The sequence below is a fragment of the Cricetulus griseus genome, assembly GCF_003668045.3.
Source record: "Cricetulus griseus strain 17A/GY chromosome 1 unlocalized genomic scaffold, alternate assembly CriGri-PICRH-1.0 chr1_1, whole genome shotgun sequence".
NCBI classification, from domain to species: Eukaryota; Metazoa; Chordata; class Mammalia; order Rodentia; family Cricetidae; genus Cricetulus; species Cricetulus griseus.
This window is the reverse complement of record NW_023276807.1, coordinates 256,701,911-256,728,808: the sequence shown is the minus strand read 5'-3', so window position 1 is coordinate 256,728,808 and position 26,898 is coordinate 256,701,911. Positions and strand designations below refer to the sequence as shown.

The 26,898-nt window shown below is 37.6% G+C and overlaps 1 protein-coding gene across 20 annotated transcripts in view; it reads left to right on the top strand.

Moving 5' to 3' along the window:
• Positions 1–26,898, top strand: part of Rbm26 (RNA binding motif protein 26) — a 73,360-nt gene that overhangs the window by 5,810 nt on the left and 40,652 nt on the right. For 16 of the 20 annotated variants that reach the window (XM_035453428.1, XM_027393967.2, XM_035453431.1 and 13 more), the window contains exons 2-11: positions 13,832–13,950; positions 14,476–14,612; positions 15,970–16,058; positions 16,729–16,946; positions 17,805–18,065; positions 18,730–18,969; positions 19,572–19,742; positions 20,078–20,218; positions 25,322–25,433; positions 26,450–26,609. In XM_035453428.1, coding sequence (XP_035309319.1) covers positions 13,832–13,950; positions 14,476–14,612; positions 15,970–16,058; positions 16,729–16,946; positions 17,805–18,065; positions 18,730–18,969; positions 19,572–19,742; positions 20,078–20,218; positions 25,322–25,433; positions 26,450–26,609 — 1,648 coding nt within the window. The remainder of the gene's footprint in view (positions 1–13,831; positions 13,951–14,475; positions 14,613–15,969; positions 16,059–16,728; positions 16,947–17,804; positions 18,066–18,729; positions 18,970–19,571; positions 19,743–20,077; positions 20,219–25,321; positions 25,434–26,449; positions 26,610–26,898) is intronic. The other 4 variants (XM_027393974.2, XM_027393975.2, XM_027393973.2 and 1 more) reach the window with 1 other exon arrangement.

The window sequence follows — 26,898 nt, the reverse complement described above, 5'->3', positions numbered from 1 at the left end:
GTATAGTTAGAAGAGAAGGAGGGAGACACACTCAGTGAGTCTACCATCTTCCCTCATTCCTTAAACACTGCTTGTCTGAACACAAATGGCTTACATGACTACCACTGCCCCTGGCATTTGCATGTATTGCTTGGGTTTTCCATCCCTTTTATTTGATGAGCGTTCTCTCTGTTTTGCAGGTGATGATGACTGTGAGGCACTGAAGTGTGAAGTTAAGATACTAGTACCTCACAGTTAATTAGATTGAAGCCGTATTTATACTCTAGAGCAGCAGTTTTCAGCCTGTGGATCTCAACCCCTTTGGGGGTTGAATGACCCTTTCACAGGAGTCATCTAAGACCATTGGAAAACAGATCTTTACATTGGATCGGTAACAGTAGCAAAATTACAGCTATGAAGTAGCAGTGAAAATAAATTTATGGTTGGGGGTCACCACAACGTGAGAAACTCCTTTAAAGGGTCACAGCATTAGGAAGATTGAGAACTACTTTATTGAGCGGAGCATGCCTGGCTTCAGAGCCCTGTGTGTTCTTAACATGCTGCTGCATGGTAGGTGGATAGCATTTTCTTTCCAGTGTGGCATACCTTCTTTCTAAACTATTAGACTTTCATTCGCAGTAACCCTTTGGAAAAGGAACAAGGTTCTAAGAGCATTACACACAGTTTGGGAGATTCCCCCCTTGGAGTTTTTGTAGTACTTTTTTTCTTTGCTTATATTTGCTATTAACAAGTACTTTTTCAAAAAACCTCATTAAAATTTATTTTATATTGAATTGTGGAAAAATTGTTCTTTTGTGTTTGCACAGTGATCTTTTTACCCCTTAACCTTGATTAGATTTTCTTCTTAATTTTTGCCCTACTGCTGAGTTCCTTTGGCATAGTAAGTCAGTTTGCCATGTTAAGGAAGAAAGACTAAGCAAAAATAGCAAAAACTATACTATACTTTTCTTACAGTTGCATTCTTGCTAGTTTCCACTTACAACCTATTTTTTTAATGAGCATCTAATTTCTGCCAAGCTAAACTTTGTGATCTCTATTACATTGTTTATATTGGCCCCCTTTCTCCAATTTTTAAATAGTAAACATTTCACTGACAGCTATGCTGATCATTTTGTCTTTATTGAATGAAATTTAGTAGCACACCTTACTGGCTATGAATACATTTTCTTTATCTCCTTAAGTCTCAGTAAACGGCTCTCAAGACCATACTCTGTTGCAGCGATCCTACATGAGTATAGTCATAAAGGGTGGATGGCACAGAATCCAAAAGAAGACATTTTCTTCCACAACTTATGTGGGATCTATCTATTTGTGGGTTGTGACTCTTTCCAACATAGCTCTTTAATCACTTGTGTGTAACTTACGACATGTATCACATGTTTAGTAGTTAACTGTTACTTGGTTTAACATTGTTGGAGTCTGGCAGGTGAAAGCCAACTTTGCCTCTTACAGTTTGCCTTCCTGTTCTAGGTAGCACCTAGTACATTGTACGTGACATATACTTCAGTATTGAATGTATTAATTGAAATTTCTTCTTTGTTGACTGCAAACCTGAGTGACAAGCTAAAACTAAAGTGCACACTGTGTTACCTTAACTTTCAGAGTAGCTGACATGAGCAGCATTAAAAATACATTCTGTGAGTCTATTTTTCTTTTATTTCAGTATTTTCAACATCTGTTTGCGTATTTGTGTGTGTGTGTTCAGGCACTGGCACATGGTGGCACTTAGAAGATAACCTGTAGGCAGGTCACCAAGCTGGATGGCAAGCACCTTTAACTGGCTAGCCATCTTACCAGAACCCTCTTTATTTCATAGTAATTTCAGAATTAGAATCTTTTTTCCCCATTTTGTTTTGAGACCAAGTTTGACTTTGTAGCCTAGCAGGCTAGCTCCAGTCTTCCCAAAATCTGGAATTTACATGTATTTGCCACTGTGCCAGACTGATTAGAAAGTTAAAACTTAAATTTAGTTAAAATAGTTTAGTAATTTTTTTTTTGATGCAGAGCACTGACAAGTTCATGTTTCTGAAGAAAATGTTGAGCGTAGCAAAGAAAATGTATCTGTGTAAAATGTATCTGTGTACACGATAGCTCTATTCATGGAGCTGGACAGAAGGATTATGTTCAACTACTTTCTTTATAGCCTTAATTTGATAAATGGCTCTCAAGACCATATTTTATTGCTGAATCCTATTTGAATTTTCCATTTGAATTTTGAGTGACTAAATTTAGTGGGTTTTTTTTTTTGATGTGTGTGTGTTTAAGTTTTAGCACTCTGGCTGGCTTATGGTATTTTTCAAATAAAATTACTTAACATCTGTAAATCACAAGATAGGGAAAGCATTGGAAGCAAAATGGATCTATTACCTAGTTTGGTGTATACATGTTGAATTACCTAGTTTGGTGTATACATGTTGAAAATGGCTATGTCAAGCTTGAACAAATTTCCCAAGTTGTTTTCCTTCCTCCTTTGGTTCCAAAGAGAATGAATGAGCTGGAGTGGGTGATGATTGGCCTTCTTACCCTCTCAGTACCTTATTTGTGTGAGAAAAAATGATCTTTAGTGTTTGCCTTAGTTAGGGTTACTAAGCTTTGATGAAACATAACCAAACACAGTTTGAGGAGGAAAGGGTTTATTTGGCTTACGTCACCTGAATTACAGTCACAGTTGGTGGAAGCCAAAGCAGGAACTCAGACCAGGTGGGAACCAGGAAGCTGGAATGATGCAGAGGCATGGCAGTTTGCTGCTTAGTGGCTTGCTCACGGAACCAAGGGCCACCAGCCCAGGGAAGCGCCCACCTACAATGAATGGCTTTGGCCTTCCCCCATTAATCACTAACTAAGAACTTGCTCTCCAGGCTGGCCTGCTTTCACCTAGTTTCACAGCTGAGGTTCCCCCCCTTCAGATGACTGGCTTGTGTCAAGTTACCATAAGACTAGCCAGGACAGTGTTCAAATAATCATTTTTGTACCAAGAAAAGGCTTATTTTTAATTGGATTTCTGTTTGTGAACAGTGGAATAAGTTTGAGATTTCTTACAGCACCTTTCTGAAATATTTTACTTACGTAAAAGCCATTTTATCATTTTCTCTGGTGAGGTCTTAGAAAGGTTAGATTTTTTCTATGTCTTTTTTTGTGGTGGTGGTGGTGGGTTCTCGAAGCAGGATTTCTCTGTGGCTTTGGAGGCTGTCCTGGAACTAGCTCTTGTAGACTAGGCTAGTCTCGAACTCGATTTTTTCCATGTCTTATAACTAGCATTTAATACTTTTCATTTTGCAACTGTTAGTATTTATAATTGAAATCTGTATAGTTCTGAAACATTTGGCTTGCTTCCTATTGGCTAAGATTGCTTTTTAGTGGGGGTCTTTTGTCACTATAGGTGTGCACTCAAAGCAGTGGGAACTCAACTCCTTTTTTTTCTTTCTTGTTCACTTCTCAGCCATGAAGTAAGTGGGTACCTCCTGTTTTGCCCGGTGGTCTCACCATGATGTGCTATCCTGCCATAGGACAAAAAGCCTCTTTTGCAATTGTGTGGGCCCTACCTTAAGGTACTTGTCTAACCCTAATTACTTCTCAAAGGCCCACCTGGTTCCACCTCATAATACCTCACAGTGAGGATTAATTTCCACTTTCAGTAGAGACACCTAAGCCATAGCTGGTGATTGATGTTTAAGAAAAATTAGACAGTTCATTGCTTTTTTTTTTTTTCTTTCTTGAAGTTAATCACTGTACGGTAAGAATGAGAACTAGCTTGAATGCTTTGAAAAGCAAAGGGCTTTTCACATTTCGTCCTTGCACATTCAAAATCTACATACTTTCTCTACTTTTTAAAATTAACAAAATCTAGTTCACTATCCAATGGTTTATATTAGTGTTTTTGTTCTTATCTTTAGGTTGTTTTCTGTATTTTGACTATATAAACAATTCTGCAATGGATATTTTCTCCTGTGTAGTTTCCATGTGGGTACATATCTTATTAGGAATTGGTTGACTAATATGCTGTTGAAAACTTTATTAAGACATAGATACTTGAGCCGAACTGTAGTGGTGCTGCTTTTAATCCCAGCACTTGGGAGGCAGAGACAGGTGTGTATCTCTGAGTTCGAGGCCAGTCTGGTCTCCAAAGTGAGTTCCAGGGCAGCCAGAGAAACCCTGTCTCAAAAAAATAAAACAAAACAAAAAGATGCTTGAAAGCTGGACCAGGTACTTTCTTGGCTCTTAAGTCCAGGCATTCAAGTAAACTTGTTTTATGTTACGCATATTATCATGGTCACTGAGTTCTCCTATTTTCTTTATAACAGGTCCATTTTTGTAAGAAGTGACAGGTGAGAGCAGTATAAATTATAGCCAAGTTTGACTTTCCAAACTTTCTGCATCCCTCCATCCCTGCACTCCTGCTGTTTTCAAGTCATTTTCTTAAAAAATTGCTAATGAAAAATTACTAAATTATAAGCGGAGTCATTCATTACAAGTGGGGAAAAATAGGTGATTAAAAGTCTAACATGCATAAGCATGCAATTCAGCAGCTAATTTCTGTTCCTCATAGGACTTCTTCTAAATGTAGTAACAGACTTTGAGGCCTGTGTGTGTGAGTTTTAAAGATTGTAAGTTTGCTGGCCTTGGTGGTTCACATCTTTACTCATAGCAGTCTTGGGGGTGGCATGGGGTGCAGAGGCCAAGATGCTCAACACAGTGAGTTCCAAAATGTGAGGTTCTGGGGCGGGGAGTGGCAAGGAGTAGGAAGGAGAAGGGAGTAGGTGCAGGGAGAGACCGTCAGAGACAGACTGCCTGCCTGCCTGCCTGCCTGGCGCTGCTCTAGTTTGGATCTGGAGCGTCTCTGAAGGCTTGCTCGTGTGAAGGCTTGGCTTCTAGAGAAGTAAGATGCTGGCCAGGTAGGAGCGCCTGACTAGTGACTAAAGTAGAGATAGCTGCAGACCCGGATCCCTGAAACCCCAAAACCCCGGGTACTTTTGGAGTTGACTCTGCTGCTGCTGCTCTATCTCCTCTCCCTTCACTACCTGGACTACTGCAGGCAAAGGCTAGCAATAGAGTCTAGTACTGAGCGAGCTAGACAGCACGTAGTATTTAAAAGACAACACAGTTTTTAATTAAAGCATTGTCTTAGGGGTGAATATTTTTATCATAGCTCACTCATTCTTTGGTAATTCCTAAATAATAATAATAACAACCATTATTTGTTTTTTTGAGACAGGGTTTCTTTGTGTAGCCCTGGCTACCATGGAACTTGATCTGTAGACCAGGCTGGCCTGGAACTCAGAGATCCACTTTCCTTTGCCTCCGAAGTTCCGGAATTAAAGGCATGCACCATCACTGCCCCACTGATAATTCCTAAATATATTTTACTGTGTTTGACAAGTTAATCAAATGCCTTCTTACTTTTAATTTGACTAGTAATTCCAATTTGGCAGAACATCTGTTTTCTCAGAAGAAACTAAAGATTAATATCCTTAGTCTTGAGATTTTTTGAACTGAAAAATACCTATAATTTTTAAATTAAAGTAAAAAATATTTATGCATCCAGGTGTTTTACTTGTGTTTTTGTCTTTGCACCGTGTGTGTGTGCATTGGCAGTGGAGGCCAGAAGAGGGATGTGGAGTTACAGATAGATGGCTGTGACCAGCAATGTCGTTACTATGAATTGAACCCTGGTTTTCTGGAAGAACAGCAAGTGCTCCTACTAACTGCTGTTCTCTAGCCCTCAAAACAAAACTTTTTAAAATTACATCTATTTGTATGTGTGTGTATGTGTGTGTCTGGGTATGTTGTGTATGTATGATCAAAGCACATTATATAACATAATTATGAGATTGTGATAGAACAATTTTAAATCATAAAAACATAAAAAACATCTGTTTATTTGATTTATAGTGGGTTTGTATCTTGGAATGAACAACTGAAGACATCAGCTGATGGATGAATGACAAATTGTCTTCTAGTGACATTGTTCATTTTCTGTTTTACCATAGTTTTGTAGATTTACATGTTATATCTTGTTTTGTTTCCTTTTTAAAATAACATAATTCTTTATTGATTCTTTGGGAATTTCACATCATGCACCTCAATCCCACTCACCTTCCATTTCCTCCATATCTATCTGCCCCTGACAGAGGCTTCTGGAATGCCAGGCAAGCATGCTACATACTGAGGTTTATCTCCAGCCCTTGCCTTTATATTTTAGTCTATAGAACCATTTCCCTTGGATAATTTTGCCTTTTCTTCTTGGCATGGCACAATGCTCCTAGTCTTTTCTGTCTCCTGAAAAACATGGATTACCTCTTAGTTTCTTTGGTGGTTTAATAGAATGTTAGTAGACTGTTGGTCTACAGGAAATAGTCTTCATCTGTGAATGGGGATATAAACTAATATATTCCTAGATGCGGAGTTTTGCTTTGGGCTTTGTAGTGCTTTGAAGAATTAAGAGGTGTGGTTTTGTTGGAGGGGGTGTGTCAGTAAGGGTAGGGTTTGAATTTTCAAGACTTGGCACTATTCCAGGTGTTCTCTGCCTCCTATTTGCAGATCAGGATCTGAGCTCTCACTTGTTCCTGCCACCATGCTTTGCTCAGCTGTTCTTTTGTTTATCCTCAATATACTCTAACCCTCAAACCATAACCCCAAATTACATTTTTTTTAAAGATGTGTTGCCTTAATCATGGTAACTAAGACAGGCTTCCATATGCCACCTAGTTTTATCTTAAGAGTGTGGTTATCTTACATTATTTGCATTTCCTTTGCTATTTGTGTTTTTGTTCTTTAAATCTTTTTTTTGAGATTACAATATAATTAGATAATTTCTCCCTTCTCTTTCATCCATCTAAACTGTCTATGTACCCTCCTCCCTTGCTCTTTCAAATTCATGACCTTTTTTTATGTATGTGATTTCAGGGCTGACCATTGAGTATTGCAGTTGTTCTGCTCTTCCCTGGGAAGACTTTTCTCCTGTTCCCAACATTCTTCAGTTGTCTGTAGTTCTTTGTCTTGTTTCTTTGTTTGTTTGAACGGAACTGTGTAAACTCTGACATTGATTTTGGGGGCCAGGTCGGTTATTTCTTGGAGATAAACCTTAATAAGTGATTCTATAATAATTTGTAAAGCAGTGCTTCTCAAGTTATTTACTGAAACTCTTTCGTGGTGTTCATGAGATCTTAATTTGACTTTTCCCCCCCTTTTTATCCAACTATATGTCTGCAGGCCCAGATTTCCTTTTATATATGTCAATTAGTCCAGCATCTCACAACAATAAATTTAAACTATACAGCCTGTATTCTGTTAAGCAAAGCCTTTAAAAATATGTGCAAAAATACATGAAACACTGTTACTCTTCTCAGTTGTATTTAATGTCCACTGAAGCTGTCAGTTCTGGTCTTCTGAACATCTCTGGAGCCAGCTGCATGCAAAGTCAGCACGACCTTTGGATTTACACTTATTTGCAGCAAAGACTTCTTTCTCTTAATTACTGAAAGTATTTATGCTAATGTTAATTTTTAAAATATTGATACTGGCAGAACTCTTAAGCTCTTTGGAGTTGTAACGTTTAAAGTCGAGTGATGCTTAGAAAGTATCTGACGAGCCATCCCTATAAAAATAAGGGATCACTATTTCTTGGGATGATTTAGGGGAGTGAAAGAACTGACTAAAAGCTTATTGTAAAAGAATTATGTCGTAATTGCAAGAATTATGATAAGCTTTCATAGTGAATTTAGTGAAAACTATAGAACACTGAATGCAAGTTGAGGAAGACAATAGAAGATAAAATGTCCTTGTGTTTACATATGGGCCATATTATTGTAAAAATAGTACATTATCAAAAGCAATCTGCAGTTTTAATTTAATAGCCATCAAAAGTCATTGACATGTCTTGCTAAAAGAACTAAAAGAAAAATCCCACAAATTTATGTGGAAGCAAAAAACATAATGAAAACTCAGAGCAACCCGAGGAAAAGGGGAAAAATGGAGGTATAACAATACCTGATTTAAAATTATACTCAGAGCTACAATCAACAACAAAACCAGTATGGAACCCATAGAGTTCAACGTACACAGCTGTGGCCATCTTATTTTTAATAAGGTGTCAAAAATTATTTTCGGTTAAAAATGACACCTTTTCATTGTACGGAAAACTGATTAGCCACATGAATAAAATTACATCCACCTTTATTATGTGGTATAAAAAATTAAAAAAAGACTGAAGACCTAATGTAAGAGCTGAAATGTAGAAACTCTATAGGAAAACACAAGGAAAATATTTCAAGATCTAGGCATAGAAGCTGGGTGGCATGAAATCAAAAAGCTTCTGTATAGCAAAGAAAGCAATAGAGTGAAGAAACAGCCAGAAGGAGGAGGAAAAGTTGCTGCCATTTGTATATCTGGTGGATTAGTATACCCAATATATAAAGAACTCAGATCACCAAACACCAAAAGAATAAATAACCCAGTCAGTAAATGGGCAAATGAATTGAATAGTTCATAAAAGAGGTACAGGCTTCTTGGTCCATTGAGATGTCAGCAAGCAAGACCTTTTGCTGCTGCAAAGTTGTCTACCACCACACCTTCCTCACTCTGATAGACAGTGTCCTTTAAACCAGGAGCCAGAATTAACATCTGCTTCAAGTTGCTTCTTTTTAGATACTTAGTCACAGAAACAAGGAAATAACTAATGTAGAAAAATCAGTATTGAGAAGTGGGACCTTTGCTGCAAAAACACCTGATCATGTGACATGTAAGCCTTGTGTACTGGTTTGTTGAAAGAATGCAAAAAAGTTGGGACCTGCAGTCTAGTGAATATGTAGAATACCGTAAGCAGTGCTTGATGGGCCTTCTTGGTTGAGTTATGGGCAGTGAAAATCAGGGGAATTAGGCTAGGGGCTCTTTGTAGTATGATAACAGCTATGCTCTGCTTGAGTAAAGCTGGTTTCAGAAGTATCCCCGAATTGCATAGCTCTCACCCCCTCAATATCGACACTCCTTTTTGCAACAGAGACCATTTCAGTAAACTGCAGTTGTTAGAATGCAGAGAACAACTAATTGTGGGATGCCTAGGCCCAGTGGATACATGTACAACACAGCTCTTGTACCTAATCAAGGAACATCTTGGAAGAGGGGATGGAAGGATCGTAAGAGCCAAAGGACCCCAAAAGCTGCTGTGAGATTGCGTCTCCTAAAAATGACAGCAAAGCCTGTCACCATGATACCTCAACAGTATGGCTGTCTAAACAGGGCCTGAACTAGGAACATGACTGATTAGACAGGCTGAAGTGGAAAGGAGATCTCCTGGGACCCCACCTTAGAGAAAGAACGATAGAAGAGTGTGAGAGCAGGAGAATTAGATGAATCTCTTCGTTGGTTACTCAGTATCAATTGATCAGTCCTGAAATCATTCATACAAGTAATAGTAAATGGACTCATCAGGTTGTATTTGTATGTTAATGTGTTTATATATGTATGTAACAGTAAAAGAAAAAGGTTCTGATTTGAGACACATGGAGGAATTGGGAGGGGGGAAAGGAGGGAGGAAAATGATGTCATTATATATTAGTTAAAAAAAATAAGGCGGAGAGAAATCAGATGACACCTGCTATTGACCCCTTGCCTCCTCATCCCTGCACTCATGCAAACTTACGCCACACAAAGAAATGTTGGCTCTGGTGAATGGATAGGGTAAAGAAGGACTATGTGCCAGGTGTTGGTGGCACACGCCTTTAATCCCAGTACTCAGGAGGCAGAGGCAGGCAGATCTCTGAGTTCAAGGCCAGCCTGGTCTACTTCCTGGACAACCTCGAAAGCAATACAGAGAAACCCTGTCTTGAAAAAAAACGGAAAAAGGACTATGTATTGCTAGTCTTGCCGTTATGTAAGTCAGTATGGAAGATCTTCAAAAAAAAAAAAAAAAAAAAACTAAAATAATACTACCATATGATCTTCTTGTACAACTCCTGGGTGTATATACCATCAAAATCTATAGTGATACTTGCAATGCCCGTTATTGGAAATACTCACTGTGGCCATGTTACAGGATCAGCCTGTGTTCATCAGTGGATGAATGGATGATTTGGTATTTAAAGAAGTAAGCTATTCATCAATAGAGATGAACAAAATTCTATCATTTGTAGGAAGATGGGTGGAACTGAAGATGCATGTTAAGTGAAGCAAATCAGATTCCGAAAGAAATTATTACCGATTTCCTGCCTTGTTCATAATCTGTGTTTGAAAACCAAGACTGAAAGTGTCTGGGAAAAGGAAGGAGATGACAAAATACATAGAGGGAGGGAAGTGCAGTGAGTGTGATGAGATCATACATACATACACTGTGGGGTCCACAGTTAACATGTCATACATACACTGTGCATGTGTGACAGTGTCAGTGGAGTCCACAGTTAACATGTCAAGCATACACTGTGCACGTGTGACAGTGTCAGTGGAGTCCACAGTTAACATGTCAAACATACTCTGTGCACGTGTGACAGTGTCAGTGGAGTCCACAGTTAACATGTCATACATACACTGTGCACGTGTGACAGTGTCAGTGGAGTCCACAGTTAACATGTCATACATACACTGTGCACGTGTGACAGTGTCAGTGGAGTCCACAGTTAATATGTCAAAGATGGATTTTTGATGGTTATATAGAATATAGAATTATGACTTTGATGCAAATTAGATACTTAACATGAATATAAAATAAAAAATTGATCAGAACAGATGTGGGTTTATATCTGTGTTCATAAGCTATTGAGATAATATATTGAAGTTTTAGATCCCACCATAGGTAATCTTTCTTTGAAGATTATTGAAAATGGAAGCTCGGGTTAAATTCCATCAGTGTTCCACTGAAATTCTAAAAAGAACAGGACAAGTATCTTTTTAAAATATTGTAGTGGCAGCTGAGTGGTTGTGGTGCATGCCTTTCATCCAGAAGAGGGAGACAGATCTCTGAGTGTGAGGCCAGCCTGGTCTACATATGGTGTGAGTTCCAGGACAGCCAGGGCTGCCTAGAGAAGCCCTATCTTGAAAAACAACAACAACCCAATTATAGTAAATGCCAATGTTTTTGTACTGTCGTTACCAATTTGACATCGTTAAGTTAAAATACAAATACGATGAGCATGTTAGAGGATTGCCTGCAGCTTTTCTTTTTAGGCTCAGTCTAATTCTAGTTTAAATTATTAAGATAGTTTATTTTCAAGAATTTTATTGACTTTCTCCATTTTTAATTCTGTTATTTAGTATATACCATTTCCTTCTTATTTATCTAGAAGAGACTAATGATCTTTATAGCTACTCCAGATTCAGATATTTTATGTTCATTTTACTGGAATCTTTCTTTAGTATCAACTTTTCCCACCTTGGGTTCTTTCTGTTGGGTTCTGCTGGTTCGGGCTGTCATTTTTCCAAACAGTCATGAAGTATGCTTACATTCACTTCTGATCCTTGTAAGAATTCAGTCAACACGTGAGTCAATCCTGTCACCTCTGGAAGAATGTCCAGGGAGTGCTTTTAATCCCCAAGTCATTTTTCTCGTCCAAGTTTTGAAAAGAAGTTTTCATAAAATTTCTCATGTACCATTAAATTGCCCTCCTTAGATTATAACTAACTTCATGTCTTGCTAAAAATGCAAGTAGAATTATGAGAAAAATTGATTTGTAATTATTGAGTAGCAAGAAGATACCCAAGCACTTAGCAACAAAGCAGGTATTTATGATCTTGGAAGATATTTTATACGTCAGGGGTTTAGGATTAGGTTAGTTGGCTATTTCTGTCTCTTGTGGGATTGTGATTAGACTGTTATTAGAAATAAAGCTTAGGTGGTACTCTTGGGACGTCAGAATCTGTTTCCAGGCCTATTTACACTGACTGTTTGTAAGTTCCGTGCTAGCCATTGCCTAGTGCCCTCCTTTCATTGTCCTAGGATAGTCTCCCTGATACTGCTTGAGTGCTCTTTGACATTGAATATTCAGATTCTAAAGGTGACGGGAGTGGGGTGGTGGAAGCAAGGATGATGCTTCCACCACAATGCCATTTTCACCCCTATCCCTAAAGTAAGACAGGCCATAATGTCTGCCATGTTCAGTTTATAAGCAGGTCTTTAAACTGACCTATTCTTAAGTGGGGAGAGATTAGGTAGTAACCCCAAATGGAGGAATGAGGGACTGGTGGGTGTTATTTTAAAATACCACGGTGATGGAGACTGAGAATTCCTTACAGTGTAGAAACGAAATGTATTTGTTGGTATGGTGTGTATGTATGTGTTTATGTGAGTGTGTGTACATTGCCTGTGGAGGCTATAGGTCTATCTATGTTGATTATCTCTTTCCACCTTAGTTTTTATTTTTATTTTTTGGAGACAGGATCTCTCCCCAGCTAGCTGTGGCTAGCTGGCCACAGCTGCACGAATTAGCCTGTGTCTGTCCCCACATGCTTCAGTGCTAAGTATGCCATGGCACCATGCTTTTGTTTTCCTTTCTTTGATGTGGGTGCTAGATACCTGGACTCAGCTCAGGCTTGCACAGCAGGCACATTGTGAACTGAGCCATCTCAGTCCCCAGCTTTTATTTTGCTTTGTTTTTAGACAAGGGTCAGTCCTAGGCTGACCTTGAAGTCAAGAGATCTACCTGCTTTTGCCTCCTGAGTGCTGGGACTAAAGGCATGCGACACCACATCTAGCTAATTTCTTGTAATTTTGATCTCTTAATATCATATGTATTTAAAAGTTCCTGTTAAAGTTTTGTATCATCAGTATCTTTAAAGAAAACCTTACTTACATTGTTGGTATGACTCAAGTAGTTGCTTTTGTGCTAAGCCTTCACATTAAATTTGAGCTAGGTATCTGTTTCTAGGATTTTATTGAGTGGATATTAGAAGGATCCTGGAAGCAAAGGCATGGGTGTGGGAGTTTGAAGAGATTAAAGGCTTTGTGAAAAAAGAAGCTGGGCAAAGTAGAGTTCAGAATGTCAGCTAAGGCAACTGACTTGGGTTGCAACTAAGGCTGTTGAGAGGTAAAGCTACAGAGGGTTTTTACAGAAAATAATATGGGAGGTGGATAGGAGTTTGTGGTAGTAACAGTAGGTATTAGAGAAATGACAAGTTGCTATCTGGGTTCTGGGCATTTTATTGTAAGGGGGGAGAGTCCTCCATAGTGGTTACAAGCATGAGCCTTAGAGTAGAATGTTTTAGGTTTAAGTATTGGCTCATTTACTTACTTGTTTAACAGTCTTAGGAAACCTGCGTAGCTTTTTCCCCCCACTCATACAATAGGAGAGCTAGCCTAGTTTATGGAACAGAATGAGATCAGTAAAGCTAGCTTTTGCTATTATTTTGTTGTTTCATTTGTAAAGTAATCCCTAATTAAATAACACATTTTATTTAGGTGCTATTAGCCACTAATCTATCTCTCCAGCCCTAGTGACATGCTTTTAAGAAATTATGTTTTTAAGAAGTGATGCAGCACCGGGCGTTGGTGGCACACACCTTTAATCCCAGCACTCGGGAGGCAGAGGCAGGCAGATCTCTGTGAGTTCGAGGCCAGCCTGGTCTCCAGAGTGAGTGCCAGGATAGGCTCCAAAGCTACACAGAGAAACCGGGTCTCGAAAAATAAACAAACAAACAAACAAACAAAAAACAAAACAAAAAAAGTGATGCAGCATGTAAAATGTATTATCATAAGGAAAATATATTCATTCAGTGCCTTTCATGAGCCTAGTGTTTCATATATGTTAACTCAATTATATGTCATTTTTTGCAAGTTTTAACTCATTTATAGATTGTGAAGTTATTTATGGGTAAATTTAATTCAGCATTAATTTTTTTTTCCTTTTAGCTGTGATGCCGATCCATCAGCCCTAGCAAAATATGTTTTGGCTCTGGTAAAGAAAGACAAAAGTGAAAAGGAATTAAAGGCATTATGTATTGATCAGCTCGATGTATTTCTTCAGAAAGGTAATACCTTTAGTTTTAAAATACTATTTGAGTAAGTTATTTAAAATAAGATTATGTACAGAATATTAAAGGAATGTAGCCCCTAGTTGTAACAAAGCTTTTAACTGTAACAGCATTGAATACACGTTACTGATTATATAAATATAGATTAAGATAGTAAGAAAACACCTGCCTATTTTAGACAATACTGAAGAAACTTCTTGGAATGTTGTATAGGGCATGTTTTTCAACTTTGTTGTACTTTTCCCACATCCCCACATCTAGCCTATGGTGCGCACGTGCGTGCGTGGGTGTAGTTATATATGTATAGACATGGACATGGGCATGGGTGGAAGCGGCTGACCTAAGAGGCTTTGTCATTCTCGTCTTGAAACTTGAATGAATCATTGCCATGGAACTTGTATTATTATACACTGCTTGGTATAATATACATCCTATTGGTCAGGATGTTAAGAAACAGTGTGTAGAACTGGGGAATTAAAGTCTTATTAAATATCTTTTGTTCTGTGCATTTTTGGTTTTTAGAGACACAAATATTTGTGGAAAAACTTTTTGATGCTGTGAATACAAAGAGTTATCTACCTCCTCCAGAGCAGCCATCATCAGGAAGCCTGAAGGTAGACTTTCTTCAGCACCAAGAAAAAGATATAAAAAAAGAAGAGGTGAGAATTTGTTATACTGTGTTCATTCCTTAAGTTCCTAGAAGGAATAATCAATTGAGTTGTTTTTCTGCATTTTTGTATTGGGTGTCCTAAAGTTTCAGGGACTTCTCCAGGAATATTTAGTGAACTTTTTTAGACGAGTTTTTAGAATTATCAAAATAGCCACATTGTGTGGAAACTCTTGAACGTTTCTGGCTGGGCATGTATTATGGTGTGTGTGTGTGTGTGTGTGTGTGTGTGTGTGTAGGATGGAATTTACTTGTTTTGCTTGAAAGAATACATTGTGGCAAAAAAAAAGGAGGAAAGTATACCAGGAGATTTGGATATCCTAAGACTTATCATACCGGCACTTGAGGTTGAGATAGAAGGGTTTTAAGTTTCAGGTCAGCCTTGGCTACACAGTGAGTCTAAAAGTCCTAAATAAAACTGCATCTGATAGATTTTGTTAGCACTTATTCTTTGTATGGATTGGCAAGAGAATTTGAAGTGAAAAACAATTGATGAGGGTTGAAATTGTTGAAAGAAGCATTTTTCCAAGTTAGGCTTTTGATGGGTCTCTGTTTAATGAATTCATGTGGTATATGTTTCTTACCAGTTCTACCCCCTGCCCCAGAGATTGTAACAGAATTTCTTTGAGTCCTTACTTAAAATACACAATCTTCAAATCCCTGGCTTATTTACAGAATCTGTTATCAATATCCTGAATTTGTCTAACTTCTAAATTCTTTCTAATCACCTACTAATGTCCTATAGAATCAGTGTTGTGGGAAGTATTATTTGGGTAGTGTAGTTAATGACTAAAGGCATATTCCTGAATTGCTTTCTAGTAGCTATAAAATGTGAGGAGAGGCCTCCTGTAGAAAGTAATATATAGCTGACTTGATGCTCTAAAATGATTCTTATTTTATATGATTATTGGTATATTATACTAAAAACCAGTTTCATTTCATGGTATTTTCTTGTGCTTGTTTATGATTTGATCAGTACTAATGTGTTGTGTTCTATGATGTGAGACCAAGTCTATGAAACAGAAGCATGACTGTCTGTTAGACTTCTGAGATAAGGAAGACATTGGCTTCCATAGGTTACAATGAAGACAGTCGCTTAAAATACCCTTTTGCCACTATTATCTAAAGTAAGGGTTTCTGACTTTACTATTCAGTTTAACTTTTGACAGTTACAGGTTATAGGTTAAAGGGTTGTATTTGGTAGAGACATTAATTTTGCTTGAATATTTATGATAATATTGTGCTTTTATTATACAAATTAAGCTTAATATTTAGTCATTAAAATAGTAACATGGCAATGAATCGCTGTCGGTAAAGTGTCTTTTTTTTTTTTTTTTTATATATATTAGCTCACAAAGGAGGAAGAGCGAGAGAAGAAATTTTCCAGAAGGCTGAATCATAGTCCTCCCCAGTCCAGCTCCCGATACAGAGACAATAGGTGATTTAAGACATTCTTAATGCTTAGATTGTCTTCTTTTTAGACTGACTGTATTTTACATAGGGGCAAGTACATTTACATTTTCTTTGTTCTTTTGGATTTTTTTTTCCTTTTTGAGATAGGACTTTCCCAATTAGGTGTCGTACAACTAATTCACGGCATCCCTGCCCTGCCTCCTGGGTGCTAGGATTATATTGCAGGCGTGTGCCGACATTACTCTCAGCACTGCTATTCTTGGATTGGTCCAGGAAAGTATAACTAGGTCCTTTGCTACCTAGAGCATTTAGGTCCAATGTATGTGCCAGGGGTGAGATTTAGAACAGTGCTTTGTGTATTGGGGGCTTTAGTTTAGTATTGGGGTGGAATTGAAGGTTTCCTTTAGTGTGATTAATTTCTCCTGTTATGATTTCAAGTGTTAGGAGTATGATACAAGTGATACTTGCAAATGTGATTGTGAAGTATAGGCTGTTTATAATATAAGATGCATGCAGATGTCTGTCCTCTAGATACATAATTGAGTAGATATTGCACATAAGACTAAGAATTAAGAAATGAGTTGATTTTCTTTTTGTTTGCATTATGACAATGACACAACTTACATATTTGGAGGTTTTTTCTCCCTTACATTTACTTCAGCATTATTCACATAACGTGATGATACATTTTTTAGAAGCCGTGATGAGAGGAAGAAAGATGACCGATCTCGAAAAAGAGATTATGACCGAAACCCTCCTCGAAGAGATTCATACAGAGAGCGGTACAACAGAAGGCGGGGGAGAAGTCGCAGTTACAGCAGGAGTCGGAGTCGAAGTTGGAGTAAAGAGCGGCTTCGTGACAGGGACAGAGATAGAAGCAGGACGAGGAGCAGAAGCAGGACGCGAAGCAGGGGTTAGTGACCCATGGGTTTGTGATTTGGTTGCAGTTCTTCACTGTGAAAATCCTTCCATGTGGCTCAGTGTATTGTCTTTTATCTCCCTGTTCTCCTGCCTCTGCCTCCCATGTGCTGGAATTAAAGGCAGCACCACCAAGGCTGGCTTGTCAATGCTCTTTAAAATTTTCTATAAAAGATTTTTATTTCCTATAAATTGGCTGATTTTGACACAATGTCCATTTATTGAGCAGCTCTATTTTTAAAATTTTAAAACACTTCATGCTGCCAACTCCTCCCATATTATTCCCCTCTTCAGCGTGATGTCTTTTTAATATTTTTCATAACCCACCAAGTCAAATTAGTGCTGCCTGGATGTGCATGATTCTATGTCACCATCCACTGTAGCCCGGCCCGCTTACCATAGGCTGTGCTACTGAAGTAAACTGACTCTCCCTGCCCTGTAGCCAGGGCCTCCTGAGTCCCTTCTCTCTCCATGCTGGAGTTGGCTTGATCTCCAGGCAGCTACATTGGCTTCAAGTTCATGTATGCATTGGCCTTACCATGTTCAGAAGGCATTATTTGACGCCAGTCTTCCTTGTTTTCTGGCTCTTAACAATCTCCTTAAATTGTGGCTCTACATACAGTCTTTCTGTCTCCTCCTCAAATACTTGGGAAAGGCTGTGACATAGCTGTCCCCTGTAGGTTTGAGCACTCCAGTTACTTATTTTCTTCACTTTGACCAGTGAGTTATTAAGTAACTTTTAAAAGGAGAACATTTGTGCCCTGTTATGTTTAGCAAAACTATCACTATGTTTTTAAGATCTGGGTTTTGTTTTAAGAATATAGCTTTATAAGTTATTTCTGTTTTATTTCAGAAAGGGATCTGGTGAAACCTAAGTATGACCTGGACAGAACAGATCCACTGGAAAATAACTATACACCAGTCTCTTCAGTGTCTAACATCTCATCTGGCCACTATCCTGTGCCTACTTTGAGCAGCACCATAACTGTAATTGCTCCTACTCACCATGGTAATAACACTACTGAAAGTTGGTCTGAATTTCATGAAGACCAGGTAGATCACAACTCTTATGTGAGGCCACCAATGCCAAAGAAACGGTGTAGAGATTATGATGGTAAGTCATTCAACTGTTTATGTGGATTTGTTTGTATTTTCACCTATTTATTTTGTGTCTATGTATTTTATAGGCAGACATTTGTATTTCTGCCTAAATTATTTGTTTAGATTGTATAACTAAAAAGGAAGGAGTTAGCTGTGATATTAGAAAGGATAGGTTAGCTTTTATAACTTTATGAATTTCATAATATCTTCCATTAGTTCATTGCTGTTAACAATTTATATTGTTTATAATATTGTTGGGGTTTACAAAAAAAATACCATGTGAGTGACTTTTTAAGGAATCTGCTCACTTGAACTTTTTGACCAAATTGATGATTATTGGACTATATGTAGGACCTATAAAGTTAACACATCCCATGTAAAATTTTTCAAAGAGAATCAAAAACTTGTAAGTATTTAGTAGAAAAGATTATGTTTACTATTGAAAGCATAGTTGCAATATGGCTTTAGTGTAAAACAAGAGATTTAAGTAATAGGTGATTATTATTACTAATATTATTACTAATGATAAATATTATTACTAATGATAAATATTTGACACAAGTTATATGTAAGATTATATTGTATTACTTAGTATGCTTATTTGCTGTTTGTTAGCTCAGAGATAATTGTATTTCCAGAGCTTTTCACCTTTATTTCTGATAACCCTTTACTTACAGAAAAGGGGTTTTGTATGAGAGGAGACATGTGTCCTTTTGATCACGGCAGTGACCCAGTAGTGGTAGAAGATGTGAACCTGCCTGGGATGCTGCCTTTTCCAGCACAGCCGCCCGTTGTCGAAGGGCCACCTCCTCCTGGACTGCCTCCACCTCCTCCAATTCTTACACCCCCACCTGTGAATCTTAGACCCCCAGTTCCACCTCCAGGTCCATTACCACCCAGCCTGCCACCTGTCACAGGTCAGGAGATTAATTTGTTTCCTGGTATTTATTATTTGCTCACTTAACAGTCTTTCTATTAAACTAGTAATTTCATGCTTGGTTTTGTTAACAATTTCTAAAGTAAGCCCATACATGCCCGGTAGAGACCAAGTGTACACCCATTTGGAATATCATGAATAGTTGAGCCTTTAATAAACTAGTTAATGTGATTTGTAAAAGCCTGTTACTTAACGTACATTATGACAATACTCCCTCTGTTTATAGTCCTTCATAGTTTACAGCAAAAGCCTGTTTTGGAATAGATTAAAGAATATTGGGCTGGAGAGATGGCTCAGAGGTTAAGAGCACCGACTGCTCTTCCAGAGGTCCTGAGTTCAATTCCCAGCAACTACATGATGGCTCACAACCATCCGTTATAAGATCTGGTGCCCTCTTCCGGTGTGCAGATGTACATGGAAGCAGAATGTTGTATACATAATAAATAAGTAAAATCTTAAAAAAAAAATTTAGCATAAAAAACTAACTTATAAGAGCTTGCTCTTTATAGAAAACATTTTAGTTGATAAAAGAGAATATTAGGTTTGAATGTATAATAATTTATTTCATTTGTTTGCTTTCAGATGATATTTCTTATTCTTTGGTTTTGACAGGACCACCTCCTCCACTTCCTCCTTTACAGCCATCTGGCATGGATGCGCCACCCAACTCTGCAACCAGCTCTGTCCCTACTGTAGTAACGACTGGCATTCATCACCAGCCTCCTCCTGCTCCACCTTCCCTTTTTACCACAGGTGCAGTTTTGGTCCCCTCTGAATTCATAATACCATATAGTCTTAAAGCAGAGCTTTAAACATATTTAGTGAGTTAAAAATACTGGACACAATTTCTCACTACAATTACATAGTACAAGGTGGACTTGATTAATTAAGACTAGATCACTCAGTTAAGGTCTTGGAAGACTTATATTGGTGACATTTTTTGTTTTTATATAGCATATTCAAAACACACTAGTTTTATGTTTATTAATAATAAGTTATATTGTTTATTTTTGTATTATCAATGTTTAAAAGTTACCAAGTGGTTTTTTTCTATAATTGTTATTTAATTACAGTTTTTTTGTTACCAGATACATACGATACAGATGGCTACAATCCTGAAGCACCAAGCATAACAAACACTTCCAGACCTATGTATAGACACAGAGTGCACGCGCAAAGGCCTAACTTGATAGGACTAACGTCAGGCGATATGGATTTGCCACCCAGAGGTATTATGATCAGTCTTTACTTATTTCACAGTGTTAATAGGGGAAAGCAGGAAGGCCTGTAGCTTAGTGGCAGGGTGCTTGCTTATTGTGCACATAGCTCTGCACTGATCCCTGGCAAAATAGACGAACGGCAGAGAAAGGAGAACACATTTAAGGCATGGTGATGGCTGGCTCACTTGGTTCTCTGATCTGTTGTGAGTCCATTTTATGAAATCCTCCTAAGTATGTATCTCAGATACCATCAAAAAAATGTTACGTTTTGTCTCATTTGTGATCTCTCTGGTTCACTTAAACCAGAGATTTTCAACCTTTGGGTTGTGACCCCTTTGACAAACCTCTATCTCCAGGAGTATTTACATCACAGTTCGTAACAGTAGCAAAATTACAGTTACGAAGTAGCAACAAAAATAATTTTATGGTTAGGGGTCACCATAACAGGAGGAACTGTATTAAAAAAATCATAGCATTCGGAAGCGTGAGAACCACTGATGAGAGTATGATAGATTCTCGAAGGTTATCCTAGTTTGGATAATGAATTATCTAAAACTTGTGCTCTATATGCAATTTTTGTACACTTCTTATGCTAAAATTTGACACTTTTTTTAGCAAAGGGAAATAATGGGCTAGCAGTTAATTCATCTTTTAAATCCTAGAAGAGACAGATTTTTAGCTAGATTATAAAAAACTAGAGTTTAGACTGAGTCAGGCCAGCAAAAGTTGTTCACTAGTGTCACACTGTGGCAGTAGTGCAGTTTGAAACAGTGTAGTTAGTATGCAGATAACATAATAAAGGAGATGAAAGATTGTTAGACAAAATATTATGGAGGCAGAAATAGGTGTTTTATTTTAATCATGTCATTTGAAATTTGCATTTGAATTTTTTTTCTTGCTGTCTTAAGTAGAATAAACTATCATGACTTCAGTTGCATAAAAATTCAACTTAAACCTATGTGGAGTAGTAAATTTAGGATTACTTAAATTTAGGATTCTTACAATTTGAGGCTTTGTGTTTATTGGAATCTATCGGATTCTGAAAATCTATATTTGAAAAGCATATTGTGGCTGGTTATGAAGAACATTCTAATTCAAATTTATATCCTCTGAGGTATCACAGAATCTGTTCATATGTTTACCCTCTTTGAGAGCCTTATAATGTGTATATATTTCTATCCAGTACACTGTTAAATTCTCCCTAAGGTAATCCAATAGTTAATCATCAGTGGTAGCAGGAAAAAAGTTTTCTTTTTTTAGTTGCTTCTATATATGAGATATACACATTGCCTCTAATGGAAAAGTAGCCCCATAAGATTATAGTGGTTTGTAATGTTTATTAATCCTCTGAATTTGTCTCCAACCCTGGTTAGTTTACAGAAACCTTCTGTCTTTCTTTGGGTCAGTTTAGCACTTTGAAAAAAAGTACTTCTTTTTAATGATGTGTTTTTATACATGGTATGTGTGTGAGTGGATATGCCCAAGCAGTCCAGCAGAGGGTGGTGTTTCCTCTGGTGCTAGCTAGAGTTATGGGTAGTTGTGAGCTGCCCGACGTGGGTACTGGGTCCTGAACTCAGATCATCTGCAGGGGTAGTACTCCCTTTTCAACGCTGAGCTCTCTGTCCAGCCCCATATGTTCATCAGAAGTTCTTTCAGTAGTCCCTGGTTTTACCAGAAACTCCTGCTTCATTCCTGTTTTGCTTCTTTGGGTTGGCATAGATGTGTGCTGCTGCTACTGAACACCCAGTTCAGTGCCAGACTGATGTCTAGTTGTGATTTCTAGAGAGAAGGAAGAGAGGTCAGATCCTTTGCATGTAACTTTTACCACATAGCCACTGTCACTATGGTAATTTCAGCTCTTTGTGAATAATGGAGCATGATACTTAAAGTGCTCTTCCTGAGAGATAAATGTGCACTTACTTAGAAATTTGAGTATCTTTTCTCATAATTGTATAATGATTATTTTAGTACTATTTTAATATTGTAGATATTTTGTGTGGTAGTTTAGAAATGCATTTTGCGTTAATAACGTGGCTCTTAATTTGTTGGCTGATTTAGGAACTCATTTAAATTAAGGGTGTTTGTATGAATGCCATGTCCTTTTTTCAGTCCTTTCTTTTCATCCCAGTATATTCTTATCAATCCCCTTTTTAGGTTTCAAATTTCTTGTTCTGGATTGTGACAGTTGTATAAAAGGCTTGTAATATGAATTATTTAATTATTATGCATTTCTGGAAGCCTGAACCATGGCATTAATTTACCATGGGATATTATCTGATAATCAGGCTTAGTCTTCATACTTTAAATCTTGGGATGGATTAATTATTAAATAAAACATTTTGGACCATTTTGATGCTATGGAATTCTAATATAAAAATGACTTCTTCGCTCTCAAAATTCTTTTTATATTTCTAAGGATGAGAACTGGATAGATGTTCCCACAGGTGGATATAGGCAGGAAGAAGAGTTTAAGGCAACTCTCCAGTTTTAAGCAGAAAAATATAGACCTGGTAATATTGGTGGGAAATGGTATGTGTAGATTATTAGATACATTTGCTAATTGCATGTCATGAGGCACTTCTTTATTTTTAATACTTATTTTCAAGTAAATCTTAATGAAAGTGAATCTGAAAGGGAAAATAGAGGTGTAGCAAACTCATCGGCTACTGGGTGAAAAACACTTTATTGTGTTTCTTAGCTTTCAGATAACAGAAGTATGTTAAAGTGGAAAAGGATATCGGATAGCTCAGAGATTCTCCAAAAGAGCCAGTGAGCTAAGTGTGGGATGCAGGACTAAGACAGTCCTGCTGGAGAGCTGGTCATGTGAGTGCATTCCTGCCGACAGAAACCACAGCTTGCACTTGGATCGCCACTGACGCCAGTGCCATCCCTTCCCACTGAGATCAGTATGGCATGGCATTCAGACAGACGGTTCATACAATACACCGATAAGTCAGTCAGCCAGAGAAAGGGGACGCTAAAGCATACATAACTCATACATCTGAGAAACTCAGCTCTCTGTCGGGGTTCACAGGACAGTGATGACATTTGAAGAATATTAAAACAGAGGACAGAGCTGGTCTAGAGTAGCAACAGTGGGAACTGAGAAGATTTATTTTAATAGAGAAAATTGACAACATGATTTATTAAATGTGCTTAGAAGAATAATGCAAAGGCTGAAATCAAGAACCTGTTTCTGTTTTGGTAGTTAGCAAGTGTAACAAATACCATTTGTTACAAAAAGAAAGATTGGTAGGAAAATTGTTTAGTTATTATGCCTGTAAGTCATCTGATTAGAAACACCCAAATTTGAAGTCTGAGATGGATGAAGACAGCTGACTAGAAATTACTTACTTTGGAATCATACATGTGGAGGTAAAGAATGATAGAATGATCCACACTGACTTCTGCATGGTTGGCTAACAGAGGAACAAACAGCTTTCTGTTTATTTTCAGGTCCTTCCCCAAATTCCCCTGAACTCCCGAGAAAGGCTGGGAAAGACAGATAAAAGAAGGTCATTGTGGAGATGATGGAGTGAGATGAGGGAGCTAAGCTGACATAGTGGCGGAAAACAGTGAAGCCAAAAGGCCACAAGCTAAAGGGGTTCCTCCGAACCCAGAACTTGTGATTCCTGAGAGAGGAAGTAATTAGTACCAGCAGATGTCTCTTGGAGGCCAGTTAAAAATTGAGCAGTAGGTCTGGACAGGTGGCTTACAAGTTGAAAGCATGTACTGCTCTTGCAGAAGGCCAGGGTTTGATTTCAGTCTCAGCATCCCCGTGGTAGCTCACAGCTGATGCCTCCTCCTCTGATGTGCAGGCACAGAGTGCACATACATGCATAGATACTGAAAATCACCCCGAGTACTCCTTCTTAAGTGTCAGGTAGTGATGTCTGTTATAAGTGTAGTACACATGCATGCGTAGATACTGAAAATCACCCCGAGTACTCCTTCTTAAGTGTCAGGTAGTGATGTCTGCTATTTCAAGTGAAGTTTTCAGAGGACTATTGAACGAGTGGGTGTGGTGACGAAGAAGAGATAGTGAAATGTAGGTATCTTTTAGGGACTAGCTGAAATATATGTAGAGAGGAAACAGAGCAATGAAAGGAGGACCTTAGCAAGTCTTCCTTTTTAAATATGGAGTGCTGTGAATATAGAGCAGTGTAAGCTGTAATAGCAAGTGTTGATGGCATGGGATATTCCAGTGTCATAGGGGAACTAGAAAATGGAATAAAGCACTGGGGCTTTGGGGACATAGACTGGAGCCTCTGTCTTTATGTTTAAGTAGACTACCACAGAAATCTGGAAGTAGAAGCCCAGTTAAGACAACAGGCTACATAAAAAGTAAGACAGGTGGCTGGAGGGATGGTTCAGCGGTTAAGAACTGGCTGCTCTTCCAGAGGACCTGAGTTCGATTCCCAGCTCCCACATGGTGGCTCACAATCATCTGTAATGAGTGAGATCTGGTACCCTGTTCTGGTATACATGCATATAGAGTGCTCATATAAATAAATAAGTCTTTTAAAAAAAAAGTAAGACAGGCTTGTACTATCATTGCTTTAGCAAAATGTTTATAAGATATTGGTTAATGGATGTTTGTAATTCTCTAACACTACATTCAGTCTTGAATATTTCTTTTAAAATATATTTTCAATTATATTAACAGTGCTATTTAAGCAGTATAATTACAATTTGCTAATTTGCAAGGTAGTTTGATTGATATGTTTGAGCTTATAATTGTGCCTTTGATTTAAAACTGTAAACTTAGTCTCAAGGTGATTTATTTGTATATTTATATTTTGGCTTTATGATGAGAGTGATGGCAAATTGGAGGAGTGGCATGGATTTTTGCCTTTAAAGAAGTAGCCTACAGAATCACATTTGGCATGTGATTTTTTTTTTTTTTTTTTTTTTTTTGAGTCTTGGAGCTAAGTGTGAAGTAAAACTATCTGAGGTAGATTAAAATTTCCTTGGACTACTGTATTTGAATGTATATTTACCCTTTTGCTTATCAAATATATCTATTTGGATAGAAAGCCTGAACACTTTTAAAGAAGTAGCTGAGATAAACACAGAAAATATTAATGTCTACTTTCTTTTGTTTTGACACAGAAAAGCCTCCTAATAAGAGCAGTATGAGGATAGTGGTGGATTCGGAATCAAGGAAAAGAACCATTGGGTCTGGGGAACCTGGAGTTTCTACAAAGAAGACGTGGTTTGATAAGTAAGCTGACAGAATATTGAAAATTGTTGTCGTACATTCTCTTAAAAATTTTAAGTTGTACGAATCTGCAGGCTGTTCTCAGCTATAATTTTGGCTTTTTCTAGAAATTTATGAGTTTGGTTTGGCACTACAAAGCTCTGCTTGAAAAGTGGTGTGATAATGGAGGACACAAGTTTTACTCGTTCTTCTTTCACCTCAAAAAGAAACAACTCCTTACACATGTTAATGTAGTAGTAGAAGGTGTGCACAGAATAGTTAGAAAGGACGTGGAAGATCTGGGTGGAGACTTCAGCACATAGGCACTTCCATTTAGGAACTGCAAAGGGCTTTGAGGGCATGGAGAGGTTGAAGAAGACACTGAGTAGATCAGAAAGAACTTTGAAAAAGGAAGAAAGTCAGAATACTGGAGGGTGTAATACTATGCGTATATACATTTCCATCCGTGAAGAGAGATTAGGACCACACTTAATAGTTCAGAAGGAGTAGTTTTTATATCTGGTTTTGTGTTTAACTCTGTGATTTAAAGTAAAGGGGAAGAGGTAATTTTATTGGATCACAGATTTTTTTTTCATGTTCCAAAAGTATCACGTGTGTTTCCAATAATTTTATTTCTTAAACTAGGAACAGGTTGAGGTGTCATCTTTATATCAAAAGTTAGTTACAAAAGTCTGAAACACTTTCAGTAAGCTAACTTGTAGAATAGAATAAGATTTGTATGTACATTTTGACTAAATGCAGGTAGTAGTGTCTTTTTGGATACAAATAATTAACAGAAAATGAAAAGCATATAAATAAAAGGGTATGGTGAGCCTTCTCAGATTACTTCCGTAAAAGACACTAACTACTAATTTGGAAACTGAAACAAAACTTAAATTTCCTTATCAGCTAGTACTCCCAATTTTGGAGAAAAATTGATCACATTAAGAACATCCATTTTACTTGTAAATATTTATTCCTTTGTAGTAGTTGGAGTCAGGATTTAAAAATATATTGACCAACTTGATCTTTGCTTACAGACCAAATTTTAATAGGACAAACAGTCCAGGTTTCCAGAAGAAGGTTCAGTTTGGAAACGAAAATACTAAACTTGAACTTAGGAAAGTTCCTCCAGAATTAAATAACATCAGCAAACTTAATGAACATTTTAGTCGATTTGGAACATTGGTTAACTTACAGGTAAGAGGTGCAGAATGGTATTTTTGTCAGTAATTATTTAAAGAACTCAAAATTTTTATAGGGAAATTTAGAGAATTTGTTTAAATTGTTTGTTACTATAATGCAATACCTGAAGAGGGCTAACTTAATAAAGAAAGATATTGTATAATGAAGTGATGCTGTTGGTTTGGCCTCTGATGAGAGATGGGTGGTGGGTCAGAGGGATTCAGTGGTCAAACTCACCCCCACAGTTTCTCTTGTGAGAGCTCAGGGATCCCTGAGAACTTGTGTCTTAGATAGGATTACTGTT